The sequence below is a fragment of the Babylonia areolata genome, chromosome 4 (genome assembly GCF_041734735.1).
Source record: "Babylonia areolata isolate BAREFJ2019XMU chromosome 4, ASM4173473v1, whole genome shotgun sequence".
Lineage (NCBI taxonomy): Eukaryota > Metazoa > Mollusca > Gastropoda > Neogastropoda > Buccinidae > Babylonia > Babylonia areolata.
In genome coordinates this window covers 24,675,702-24,688,201 of record NC_134879.1, presented here as the reverse complement: position 1 = coordinate 24,688,201, position 12,500 = coordinate 24,675,702, and the positions used below count along the sequence as shown (strand labels likewise).

At 45.1% G+C, this 12,500-nt stretch overlaps 1 protein-coding gene across 1 annotated transcript in view; it reads left to right on the top strand.

Moving 5' to 3' along the window:
* Positions 1-1,556: 1,556 nt before the first annotated feature.
* LOC143281419 (uncharacterized) overlaps positions 1,557-12,500 on the top strand; it is a 128,621-nt gene continuing 117,677 nt past the window's right edge. The window contains exon 1 of the mRNA XM_076586628.1: positions 1,557-2,102. Within this exon, the coding sequence (XP_076442743.1) occupies positions 2,003-2,102 (100 nt within the window). The 5' untranslated portion in view covers positions 1,557-2,002. The remainder of the gene's footprint in view (positions 2,103-12,500) is intronic.

Genomic DNA, 12,500 nt, shown 5'->3' with positions numbered 1-12,500 from the left:
ATTGTCTTTTTGTTTTTGTTTTTATTTGTTATTGTTATTGTTGCTGTTATTATTATTATTATTATTATTATTATCATCATCATCATCATCATCATTTTCTTTTTCTTTTTCCTTTTTTTCTTTATATATATATATATATATATATATATATATATATATATATATATATATATATATATATATATATATATATAAAGATATTCATTTACCTTTTTTTCTTTTTTTTCTCAAGGTCTGATAAAGCGCCTTGGGTAACGCTGCTGGTCAGGCATCTGCTTGGCAGATGTTGTGTAGCGTATATGGATTTGTCCGAACGCAGTGACGCCTCCTTGAGCTACTGATACTGATACTGATACTGTTACTTCTCCCTTCCTTCCCCTGTCTCTTAACGTTGTCCACATCCTGCTTATCCTCGCCTTCCTTAATTAACAGACATATAAGTACATAGGTAGACAGATATATAGACAGACAGACTGACAGACAGGCAGATAGATAGACAGACAGACAGACAGACAGACAGACAAGCAGACAAGCAGACAAACAGATATAGACAGACAGACTGACAGACAGGCAGATAGATAGACAGACAGACAAGCAGACAAACAGATAGATAGATAGATAGAAAATCGGTAGATCGATGGATAGACAGACATAGATAGATAGATAGATAGATAGATAGATAGATAGATAGATAAACAGCACTTAGATTTTAAGTTTCGAAAGATAAACCGCAGAAGTGAGATTAATTTAGACGCACAGTCACGACATCATTTAAAATGTATAGGCACAACTGTCAGCATCGCGCGCGCGCGCCCGCACACACACACACACACACACACACACACACACACACACACACACACACACACACATTGCACCATAACAACGAAATGTCCCAGCGGGCAGTCCAGTCATGTCTCCCTGGTCACACACACACCCTCCTCACCGCCCATCCCCCAATCCCCTCCTCCCCCCGACCCCCCACCCCTCTCTCTCTCTCTCTCTCTCTCTCTCCACTATTCCACCTCACTGCTTGAGGCGACAACAACAAAGGCAGCTTGCACAGACCGGGTTTGTACCCCCCCCCCCTCTCTTCCATCCTCATCCCCCGCCCCTGTCTCCCGTCCCCCCCCCCCCCACTCCTTTACCTTTTCCCAAGGCCTCCCTCTCTCCCTCCCTCTTCCCTCCACATCGTCCGCCTCTCTCTCTCTCCCCTCCCCTCCCCCCCTCCCCGCCACTCCTTTACCTTTTCCCAAGGCCTCCCTCCCTCCTCCCTCTTCCCTCCCCATCCCCTTCCTTCAGGTAAGCGACGTGCCACCTGTGGGGCCAAGAGAGAGAGACGTCGCGCGCTGCTGCCTCTGCTCCTGCAGCCGTGTGGCACTCTTGGTGTCACGCAGTCAACACAGCCCATAGTCCAGCGGTGCCACACTGTTTCTGCGCTTCAGAAATGAGCCACGTAGAGATAGAGAGAAACACACACACACGCACACACTATCCTCCCCCTCCCCCACCCACACACACACCCTCCACTCTGTCTTTCCCAGCCACGCGCATTGTGCCAGACCTGGGCCGGTTCCGAACCTTGGAGTCAATCCGGATTGTTCCTGTCTTCTTGACGGACAAACTACCGCCTCGGCAAAGTATTTGCCAGTAACATCCAGACTGCTTCCAGAAATTTCGCTCTGAGGCCGCTATTTTCCACGGGAGAAGGTGACACAGGTGGTGGTGACACGGTCAACGTGTTTCGGATTTGGGACTTTCGCTAAAAAAGTGTATATTTCTTTCTTTCTTTTTGACCCTGGAAAGAAAATAGATGATAAAATTTGTGTATGTGATAGCCTTGACATCTTTTTTTTCCCCCGTTGTTGTTGTTGTAGCTGTACTGAGTGAGGCAGTAGTTTGAATGTGAATTGTGTGTGTGTGTGTGTTTGTGTGTGTGTGTGTGTGTGTGTGTGTGTGTGGAGAGAGGAGGGGAAGGAAGGAAGAAGAAAGACAGTGAGCCATGGCTGTGAACGACTTGCTGGACGTTGTGCACGTGCGTCCCTGTACGCTGGTGTGTTACCGGTGTGTGCTGTGCCTACTGTCGCTACTGCACGTCACAGGTGAGTCACTGGTTTTTTTGTTTTCGGCGCATGAACCCCCCCCCCTCCCCTCCGCACGCTCCCACGCAAAGGGGCTTCAAATCAAGAAATAAATAAATATTTTATTGAATGAGTGTACGAACAAACGAAAGAGCGAATCAATATACGAGCGAATGAACGAATGAAGGAGAGAATGAATGAAAATGCACATGAAAAAAACAACTAAAGAACCAGGAGAAAAGAAAGAAACAAACAACAAACAAGATGAGGAGAATGAAAACGGAAGACTCAGAAAGAAACTGAATTACCTACTGACTATATGTGAAAACATATGTATGTGTACATAACTACATGCATGTATGTGAATGTGTATTGTGTGTGCGTGTGTTTATGTAAGTTTGTGCCTGTCTATGTGTGCGTACGTGTTAGGGTAGCTGTTAGATACACATGTATGTTAAAATGTATGTATGCAGTATGTGTGTGTGTGTGTGTGTGTGTGTGTGTGTGTGTGTGTGTGTGTGTTAGTCACATGTTGGTGTGTGTGTATGTAACATTGATGTAATGTTTTATGTTAACAAAAGCGTTTTTGTAAAGCACCCAGAGCAAATTTCTGGATAGTGTGCTATATAAGTATCCATTATTATTATTATTATTATTATTACCTACTACCTGACTGATGAACTGACTAAGAAAATAAAGAAGGAAGTGGATGACTCGCTGACTGACTGATTGAACCATTTATATTTTTGCCAGCTTGCTTCATCACACATTTACTGGCTGACTCATTCACTCATTTATTCACCCATTCACTGACTTCTTCTTTCACTCGTTCACTCATCGATTTATTTCTTCCGTCGCCTTTCCACCCGTACCCCCCAACCTTACACCAAAATCAATTATTACATACGATTATTGAGCGACTAACTGAAATACTTAGCTAAAATAAACAGGTGACTTATACCTATGGACGAACAGACTGGATTTTTCTATTTATCCGTCTGTTCGTCCATCCATTCATCCATCCAATTTACCCAATATTATACCCATCCAACTATTCAGAGCACACACACGCACGCACACACACACACAGACACAGACACACACACACACACACACACACACACACACACTCACACAAAAGCACGCACGCAAGCATGCACACAAGCATGCACGCAAGCACGCACACATATGCACACGCCCTTACATATTATAATTATATACTTCTCTTATCTCTCTCCATCTATATGTTTATCCAGTCTTCGGGTTGTACGCTAGACTCATTGGTGAATAACGAAGAAATGGTAACCTGTTTTTGTTGTTTTTCTTGTTCTTTTCATGTGTGTGTGCCCCCCACCCCTGCCCCCCCCCTCTCTCTCTCTCCATCTTCCCTCTGTCCTCTCTCTCTCTCTCCATCTTCCCTCTGTCCTCTCTCTCTCTCCATCTTCCTTCTGTCATCTCTCTCTCCATCTTCCCTCTGTCCCCTCTCTCTCTCTCTCTCCATCTTCCTTCCGTCCTCTCTCTCTATCTTCCTTCTGTCCTCTCTCTCTCTCCATTTTCCTTCTGTCCTCTCTCTCTCTTTCTCTCCATCTTCTTTCTATCCCCCCTCTCTCTCTCCATCTTCCTTCTGTCCCCCCTCTCTCTCTTTCCATCTTCCTTCCGTCGTCTCTCTCTCTCTCTCTCCATCTTCCTTCTGCCCCCCCCCCTCTCTCTCTCCATCTTCCTTCTGCCCCCCCCCTCTCTCTCTCCATCCTCTCTCTCCATCTCCCTTCTATCCCCCCCCCTCTCTCTCTCCATCTTCCTTCTGTCCCCCCTCTCTCTCTCTCTCTCTGCATGTTACTCTCCCTCCCCCCTCTCTCCCTCTCTATCTTCCTTCGGTCCCCTCTTCCTTCTTCCCTCTCTGCCACATCCCCCCCCCCTCTCTCTCTCTCTCTCTCCCCACACGCTTTGAGGGGGAAAAGAGACTGAGAGCCTCTTGAAGCCAGGCAATCAACCGATCGAAACTTGTGACAGGTCCACTACGCCCATCGGGCGTTGAGGTTTTTGTCGCTGTGGCGGTAATAGTTAGTAGCTGTAGCAATGGTACTCCGAGGGGGTGTGGGGGTGACCGTTTGGAGGCAGCGGTAGCAGCATTGCAAACAACGTTACAGTGTTGTAACAGTTTGACATCACTTTCGAGCGTTGCTGTTCTGCCGGGTGTTGCATTATGACTTTTCTCTGTCTGCCTGCCTACCTGCCTGCCTCTCTCTCTCTCTCTCTCTCCATCTTCCTTCTGCCCCCCCCTCTCCATCTTCCTTCTGTCCCCCCCTCTCTCTCTCTCCATCATCCTTCTGTCCCCCCTCTCTCTCTCTCTCTTTCTTTCTCTCCATCTTCCTTCTTCCCCCCCCCCCTCTCTCTCTCTCTCTCCATCTTCCTTCTGTCCCATCTCTTTCCTTCTTCCCTCTCTCCCACTTCCCTCCCACTCTCTCTTCACCTTCCTCCTGTACCCTCTCCCTCTCTCTCTCTCCATCTTCCTTCTGCCCCCCCCCCCCCTCTCTCTCCATCTTCCTTCTGTTCCCCCCCTCTCTCTCCATCTTCCTTCTGTCCCCCCCTTCTCTCTCCATCTTCCTTCTGTTCCCCCCTCTCTCTCCATCTTCCTTCTGTCCCCCCCCTCTCTCTCCATCTTTCTTCTGTCCCCCCCCCACTCTCTCTCCATCTTCCTTCTGCCCCCCCCCTCTCTCTCCATCCTCCTTCTGTCCCCCCCTCTCTCTCCATCTTCCTTCTGTCCCCCCCTCTCTCTCCATCTTCCTTCTGTTCCCCCCCTCTCTCTCCATCTTCCTTCTGTTCCCCCCTCTCTCTCTCCATCTTCCTTCTGTCCCATCTCTTCCCTTCTTCCCTCTCTCCCACTTTCCTCCCTCTCTCTCTCCATCTTTCTCCCCCCCCCCATCTCTCTCTCTATCTTGCTTCTGTCCCCTCTTCCTTCTTTCCTCTCTGCCACATCCCCCCACCTCTCTCTCTCTCTCTCTCTCTCTCGCTCTCCCCACACGCTTTGAGGGGAAAAAGAGACTGAGAGCCTTTTGAACCCAAGCAATCAACCGATCGAAACTTGTGACAGGTCCGTTACGCCCATTGGGCGTTGAGGTTTTTGTCGCTGTGGCGGTAATAGTTAGTAGCTGTAGCAATGGTACTCCGGGGAGGGGGGGGGGGGGTTACCGTTAGGAGGCAGCGGTAGCAATAGTACCGTGTTGTAACAGTTTGACATCACTTCCGGGTGTTGCTGTTCTGCCGGGTGTTACAATATGACTTTTCTCTGTCTGTCAGCCTGCCTCTCTCTCTCTCTCGATCTGTGTGTGTGTGTGTGTGTGTGTGTGTGTGTGTGTGTGTGTTGTAAATGTTATCTTTACTTCATCACACTTTAAAAAAGATTATTTCTTATAATGTTTCATTGTCAAGTACATCACTGACCTACACATTTTCCGCTTTATTATATCTTAATGTATTTACCTACCTATTTGTTTACTTGTTTAGTTTTGTCTTCTTTTTTTTTCATTTTAAGTTACTGTTTTACTCAGAACAAGGCAGGGTCTCAAGACCAGACGAAAGCGTTGGGTTTATGAGATGGTCAGGCATTTGCTCTTTTACTTTTTCTTACTTCTATACTTTTCATTCAAGCAGTTGCTGTGTGGAGTTGTGGGGACTGGGTTAAGCTGATGTTTGTTGTGAATCTGTACATTTGTTTGCCATCAAGTTTGCGGTCTTCAAATGCCGGTCACTTGGCCATTCCCCGATTCTATCTAGAGAAATACGGCAGACGTTCGTTTTTTATTTGTTAGTCCTTCAACTTATAACGCACTCTCCCAGACACTTAGAAAGGCTCCCACATTGTCAGCCTTTAAGGCTGGGCTTAAGACCCACCTTTACAAACTCCATCTGACTGAGTAAGTTAACACCAGGTGTAACCTACGCTATATGTTTTAAGTGCTGAAACCTTTTAATGTGTTTTATATATATATATATATATATATATAATATCCTGGCGTTAACCAGGCCCGAGAGATACAGACACTTGCAGTGTTGGTCAGGTAATTAGAGCAACACACCCAAAGACGCATCCTTGAAGTCGATGACACTCGACTGTGTGGTCCCAGTCTCCCCATTTAAGCCCACAGCACACTCAACTCTGGGTAGGAGCCGGCCACGGGCCGAAAAACCCACCTCCGCTGGGATTCGAACCCGTGTCCTCCCAGCCGTCAGTCCGCGACGCTAACCACTTCGCCACGGCGGCTGGTATTAGACTGGTTTATATCTTTTATGATTTACCAGTATCAGTGTACCTTGAAACTAAATCTCGTATGTCGTTCACTAAACAGAGTGGCATACGTAATCTATCATTTTTTTGCCATTGAAAGCATTCAAACTTCTAAGAATTGTAATCTTTCAGCAAATCATAAATTAGCTTCTCATTTCTAGTAGGCTATTCATTCATTGATGTTTTATTTTCTTGTATGAAAGAATTATGTTGGATGCTCCGCTACATACTAGTGATTGTAGACATCCAATTTAAGCATGCATTTTCTTATTCGAATGGTATTTCTAAAAACGAAAGGTTAGAGGGGGTGAGGGGGTATTTTCGTTCTTGACAATTTTGTAGTGATATACCTATTTGTTTACCTACCCCTTCACAAGGGGCCATAGCCTGATGAATTAATCACTCGCCTCCAACACGTACCCTCTCTCTCATTCTCCCTCTCTTTCACCCCCACCCCCCCCCCCCCTCCTCCTAGTTCTATTCAAAATAATATACCTTGAATAAAAACGTCTTTATCACGCATGACTCGACAACAGGAACCAGACATTTTTTTTAACTTTTTTTTTATTTTCCCATTTTTATAACACATAGACATATTGGGAAAGGAGAAAAGAAAAATTGTACAAAAACATAGTAACAGCGGTGAAAAAAAGACATAAGTCACATACATATATAACATTCTAAGCATAACAACTGAGAATGGTTGTATAAGTCATTTGAATAAGACTTCAAATATAGTATTAGATATCCATATCACTCAAAGTATATCATCCATATCCACACACACACACACACACACACACAGAGAGAGAAAGAGAGAGAGAGAGAGAGAGAGAGAGATACATACATATATACACACACACATATATATATAAATTATATATATGTGTATATATATATATATATATATATATATATACATGTTTTCACATACATACATACACACATAATATATACACATACATACAGGGACTAGACATTTTTGTCAGCACTGTGTTTGTGTGCCATGACCTAGTAGTCCCAGTTGGTCGTCAAGGATGAAAGAGTCAGGGGTTGAGTTACTGGTAGATAGAACAATAGCATATTCTCTGAAACGACTGTTCGGTCAATCATCAATGCAGTTATGTATTATTGATTCCAAACATCAAGCGCAACGCGGTCGTGTGTTGTTTGAACTGATAGTCACCACCATGACGACAGTAACACTGCGTGTGTTTACGGGACAAATGAAGGTAGTGGTCATGATTATAACGGAGATGACGATGGTGATGACGGTGATGATGGTGATGTGATCGCGATGGAAATAACGACGTATAACAACAAAGATGATGATGATAACGACAGCTGCGACGATTATGATGATGGAGATGATGACAACGAAGACGAAGACCACAACGATGATGATAATAATAATAACAGACGACGACGACGTTGATGTTGATGATGATGATGGTGGTGATGGTGGTGGTGGGGGTGGTGGGTTGTGATGTCGGTGCTGGTGGTACAGAGCGAAATCTGACTCCCCACAAGCAGCACAGGCAACAACAGTGACATGACACAAACAGCCCGCCGACTGCAACTTTAAGATACGTGATAAAATCATCGTCATGGTTTTCGACATCAACATCCTCATCAGCAAAATGGCAAAATGGGAGAGTTGTGGGGTAGTGAGGCTATTGAAAGTGAAACTTCTTTATTTTTCTTCACTAATTGAAAATTAAACCTTCTGAAATCACTATTAAAAAGGTACGGGTCGTGCATGACCCACACGAGCTTTCGAGGGGTGACCACGTTTTTTCCTATTTAAAAAGCATGGGTCATACACGACCCACACAAGCGTCCGTGTGTAAGTTAAATCGCCACCTTTAATTACTCATTAACTTTTTTTTCTTTTTTTTTTCTTTTTTTGGCAAAAGTTGGCCTTTTAGGAGTAGGAAGCATTTCTGAAAATTTCGTAGAAAAATATTAAGAATTGGCTGAGATATTTGCATTTTTGTACCCTTCTGGGTCGTGTACGACCCACGATAGCCAGCGAAGGTTAACACAGCCCGTGTGTTTGGATCCTCAGCTACATGGCCTCTTTCTCTTCAGGTCTGATGCACAACTAATTAGACACAGTATTGAAAGTGGGGCGAGTCAGCACGGTTCCGGAAGTTCAGTGTTTCGATTCATGGTAGACATTTTGCGTGTTTTGCGGAATTTATTTATTAAATTACTTATTTATCTGTTTATTCATTCATTTATTTATTCATATACTTGTCTATCTGTTTACAAACCTGTTTATACGAATTGCCGTGTGTGTGTGTGTGTGTGTTTGCGGGAAAGAGGACATGAATAAGTATGTGTGGTGCTCGTGTGTGTTTGTGTGTGACACTGAGGGAGAGAAGGAGGGGACGCACAGAGAGAAAAGTGGAGGGTATGGGGGGGGGGGGATAAACGATAAACACACAGACAGACAGACAGACAGACAAGCAGACAGACAGACATAAAAAGAATTATCGACTAGCCCAAACAGACAAAACATGAGCCACGGCAAATAATCAGTCTGGATCAGTCTCGACGATAACGCTAATCACATTGTGAAAGGTGAAACGGGCAGGTTTTGCCAAGCGCACCTGCCTCCCTGCCTATACACACGCACATGGATGCATGCACGGACGCACACATGCATGCCCCCACCCCCAATTCCCCACCCCCCAACTTTCCCCCAACCCACAGCCCACATAATATGTGTGTGTGTGTGTGTGTGTGTCTGTGTCTGTCTGTCTGTCTGTCTGTCTGTCTCTTGATATGAACAGAGCTTGTTCTTTTCAAGGTCTCTCTTTGCAGTCTCCCTCGATTTGCCCAGATGTCTTTTTTTTAATGCTTTATTTCTAGGGGTATTTTTGCATGTTTCTAAAGCCTCCCTCATCACAGTCTTCTTTCGAAGTTCTTACCATGTTACTCTCCTGTCTGGAGCCAGCTGCATTGCTGATGATGGAGTCTCCCGTCGGTCCGACGGATGAGTAGGCAGGCAGGCTTATCTGTCGGTGTGTGTCCTCATATGGGAGAAGAGGCCGATTCTGGATGCGCAGCACTTCCCACAGGTGTTGCAAGGGAAAACGTCTCCAGAAGTTGAGTCCTGCTTCCTTCGCTCGCGCTTCTCCATAATGGCCAGCGTTCTCTTGTTTTCAAACGTCTTTATGCCACTGGAGCACAGCATCCTCCAGCGAGAGCGGTCAAGGGCATCAGTTTCCCAGGAAGCGATGTCTATGTCACAGGCTTTGAGGTTTGTCTTCAAGGTGTCCTTGATGCACTTGCAGGATCTTCCAAGTTCACGGTGGCCTTCCTTCAGCTGGCCATACAAAAGCATCTTCGGGATCCTGCTGTCTGTCATGCGGGCAACGTGTCCTGTCCAGCATAGCTGGCACTAGATCAGCAGGCTTTCGATGCTGGGCAGGCTACTCCTCTCTGGGACCTGGAGATTGAGACCCTGTCTTGCCACATTATGCCGAGGATCTTTCGTAGGCATCTCTGGTGAAACTGCTCATGGAACTGACCAATGGTGTAGTTCGGTCAACGTAGGCATTTAGTCACGTGTAACTGTCAAAAAGTTAGAACCAAGCAATGCAACTGGCACCTGCTGCTTCTCTCCAGAGTCTCTCTTCAGTTTCCTGCCTCTGCGAGTCTCCCGCGGCTCCTTCGACCATTCTCTCTCGTTTTCTGTCTCTTCGCAACGTCTCTCCAAATACAGTCTCACGGTTCTTGTCGACATCTCTCTTTGCAGTTTTGCCTCCCCTTGATTTCATGTCTCTCTTCATACAGTCTCTTGACTCCCTTCTACCGTTTCCCTTCACAGTTGTCTGCCCCTTCTCAACGCCTCTCTTTCTGCAGGGTCCCGATTCTTTCCAGCGTCTCTGTTTACAGTCCCCCCGCTTGAAGCCAAGGCCTTTTCTCGTCATGCCCCTGTGGATCACGTCGATGGAAGAACGATAAATCCCCAATCCCCAATCAGCTGGCAATGGCCATGTTGTAACATGGATACCACAGCACGTGCACACCGCCTTATTCCTCCATCCAGGGACAATTATCGCCTCTCTCCATCTCGCTCCGCTGCTGTCAGCAACACACGGAGCATGCAGCTGTTGCAGTTGTACAGTTGTCTTTACAGCAGCACGCAAAAGGGATCTCTCTTACATATCTTTGAATTAAACTTGTTTTACCACTATCTTTAGCAATACACAATGTGTAGATCTGTTACGAGATTCTGTGGCAGAATGGCTTAGGCGCTGGCCTTCTGAACCAAAAACAACAACAACAACAACAAAACCGGCTGCTTTCTATTTGGAAAGTATCATCTATAGAGCGTAAAAGCGTCCTCTTTTTCGGAGTCGAGCACAAGAACGAGAATTTTTTTCGAATGAGTCGAAGAGCGTGTCATACTCCGCCTCGGCTGTATGCTGCGTGTCTCTGTCCGGCGTGTCTCTTCCATAAAAATGCCAGGGGTCTGCCAGTTTGGCAAGAGACTGGGTCCATGAATAATGAATTGTTTTTTTCTTGATTGTGCACCGAGGCGTGACTGGTGGGGAAAGAGACTATCTTGCCGTTAGGGAGCTGCTCGCTCTTATCTGACCATTAGAAGGTAGCGGGGGGAGGGTGAGGAGATGGGGAGGGGAAGGTTGTGGTGAGATGGAACGGGTGGTTGGGGGGAGGGGTATCATTCCCTGGACAATGGATGTGATCAAGACGGCTGGCCATTTCTAGCGTTCTCGGTTTTAGGGAGGAGAACGTCCTGTATTGTTTTCCGTCTCTCTGTCTCTGTCTGTCTGTCTGTCTCTCCCTTTGTGTGTGTGTGTGTGTGTGTGTGTGTGTGTGTGTGTGTGTGTGTGTGTGTGTTTTCGTGGATTCAATGTGCCCATGTTGTTGATTTAAAATGCAATGGCACGGGAGAATTATCGACTCTCTCTCTCTCTCTCTCTCTCTCTCTCTCTCTGCGGGTCTAGAAAATAGCCGGGATTAAATTAGGTCTATAATGCATTAACTGTACAAGGATTTGAGATTGTATGGACGTGGCAGGAAGTCTGGAATGAAAATGGATTCATTTCACAACTGAAAAGAAGACCAGCTTCATATGAGTCAAACTGGCATTGTAAAATGGAACATGCTGAAAAATGATTGATTTTATACTTCTAAAAGTATCCAACACGTGGCATTAAATAAGTCTCGCTTGATTTACGCTGAGAACTTTCAGGCTAAATGCTTAGTTTCAAAGTAAACCTCTCAACACTTCCCTCTTCTGTTGTGCGTTCTCTCAACAGAGGTTGGGTAACATTTCTTGTTTGATTGCGAAGCAGACAATCCATGTCTCTGTGTACGTGTGTGTGTGTGTGTGTGTGTGTGTGTGTTGTGTGTTGTGGGTGTGTGTGCATTTCGTCTGTGCATGCTTTTATGCTCTTTTTTTCTTTTAATTACGTAGAAGATATTTGGTCCAGTTTTGGGTGACTGTTTTGTTCACACGGAATGGCTTTTGGAGGTTTTTGGAGATTTTTTACTTGTGGTTGTGATTTTTGTGTAGAGTTTTTATTTGTGTAAAATTTTACTCGTGTAATGTGCCTTGAGCATTACTGTATTTTAATAAAAGGCGTAATATAAATAAACTATTATCATTATTAATCGTGAAAATGTATTGCTTTTAAATCCGGTTTTGCAAAGAACAGAAACCTTTTAGCGTGATAAAACTAAGTCATGAAAATTTAATCCAGTCACTGACACTGTGACAGATTATCTTTGACAAAGAGTATGACCTTGGACCAAAAAAAAAAAAAGAAAAATATTTCCCATTGTCGTTCATGACGAAATGCAATGACCTGTAAACAGTCCTACGTAGGAACAATGCCTTTCGTCTTCAGATGCTTTGGGATTAATTCACAGCATTTTAGTCAATACAGAATAAGAGGTCTAGTTGTAGTTTTCTTGAAGATAGAATTTCAATAATTGTATGACTCAGGGCTGTTGTTTTCATAATTGATTGTGTTGTCACGTGTATCCTCAATGCCACTGTGGCTACTTGCGTTGAAGGTTTCTGAGTTCTGAGTTGTGAGCTCCAGCTCCACTGTTAACTCACTCAGTACGGACCAGTCCTCTCTTCTCCTCTA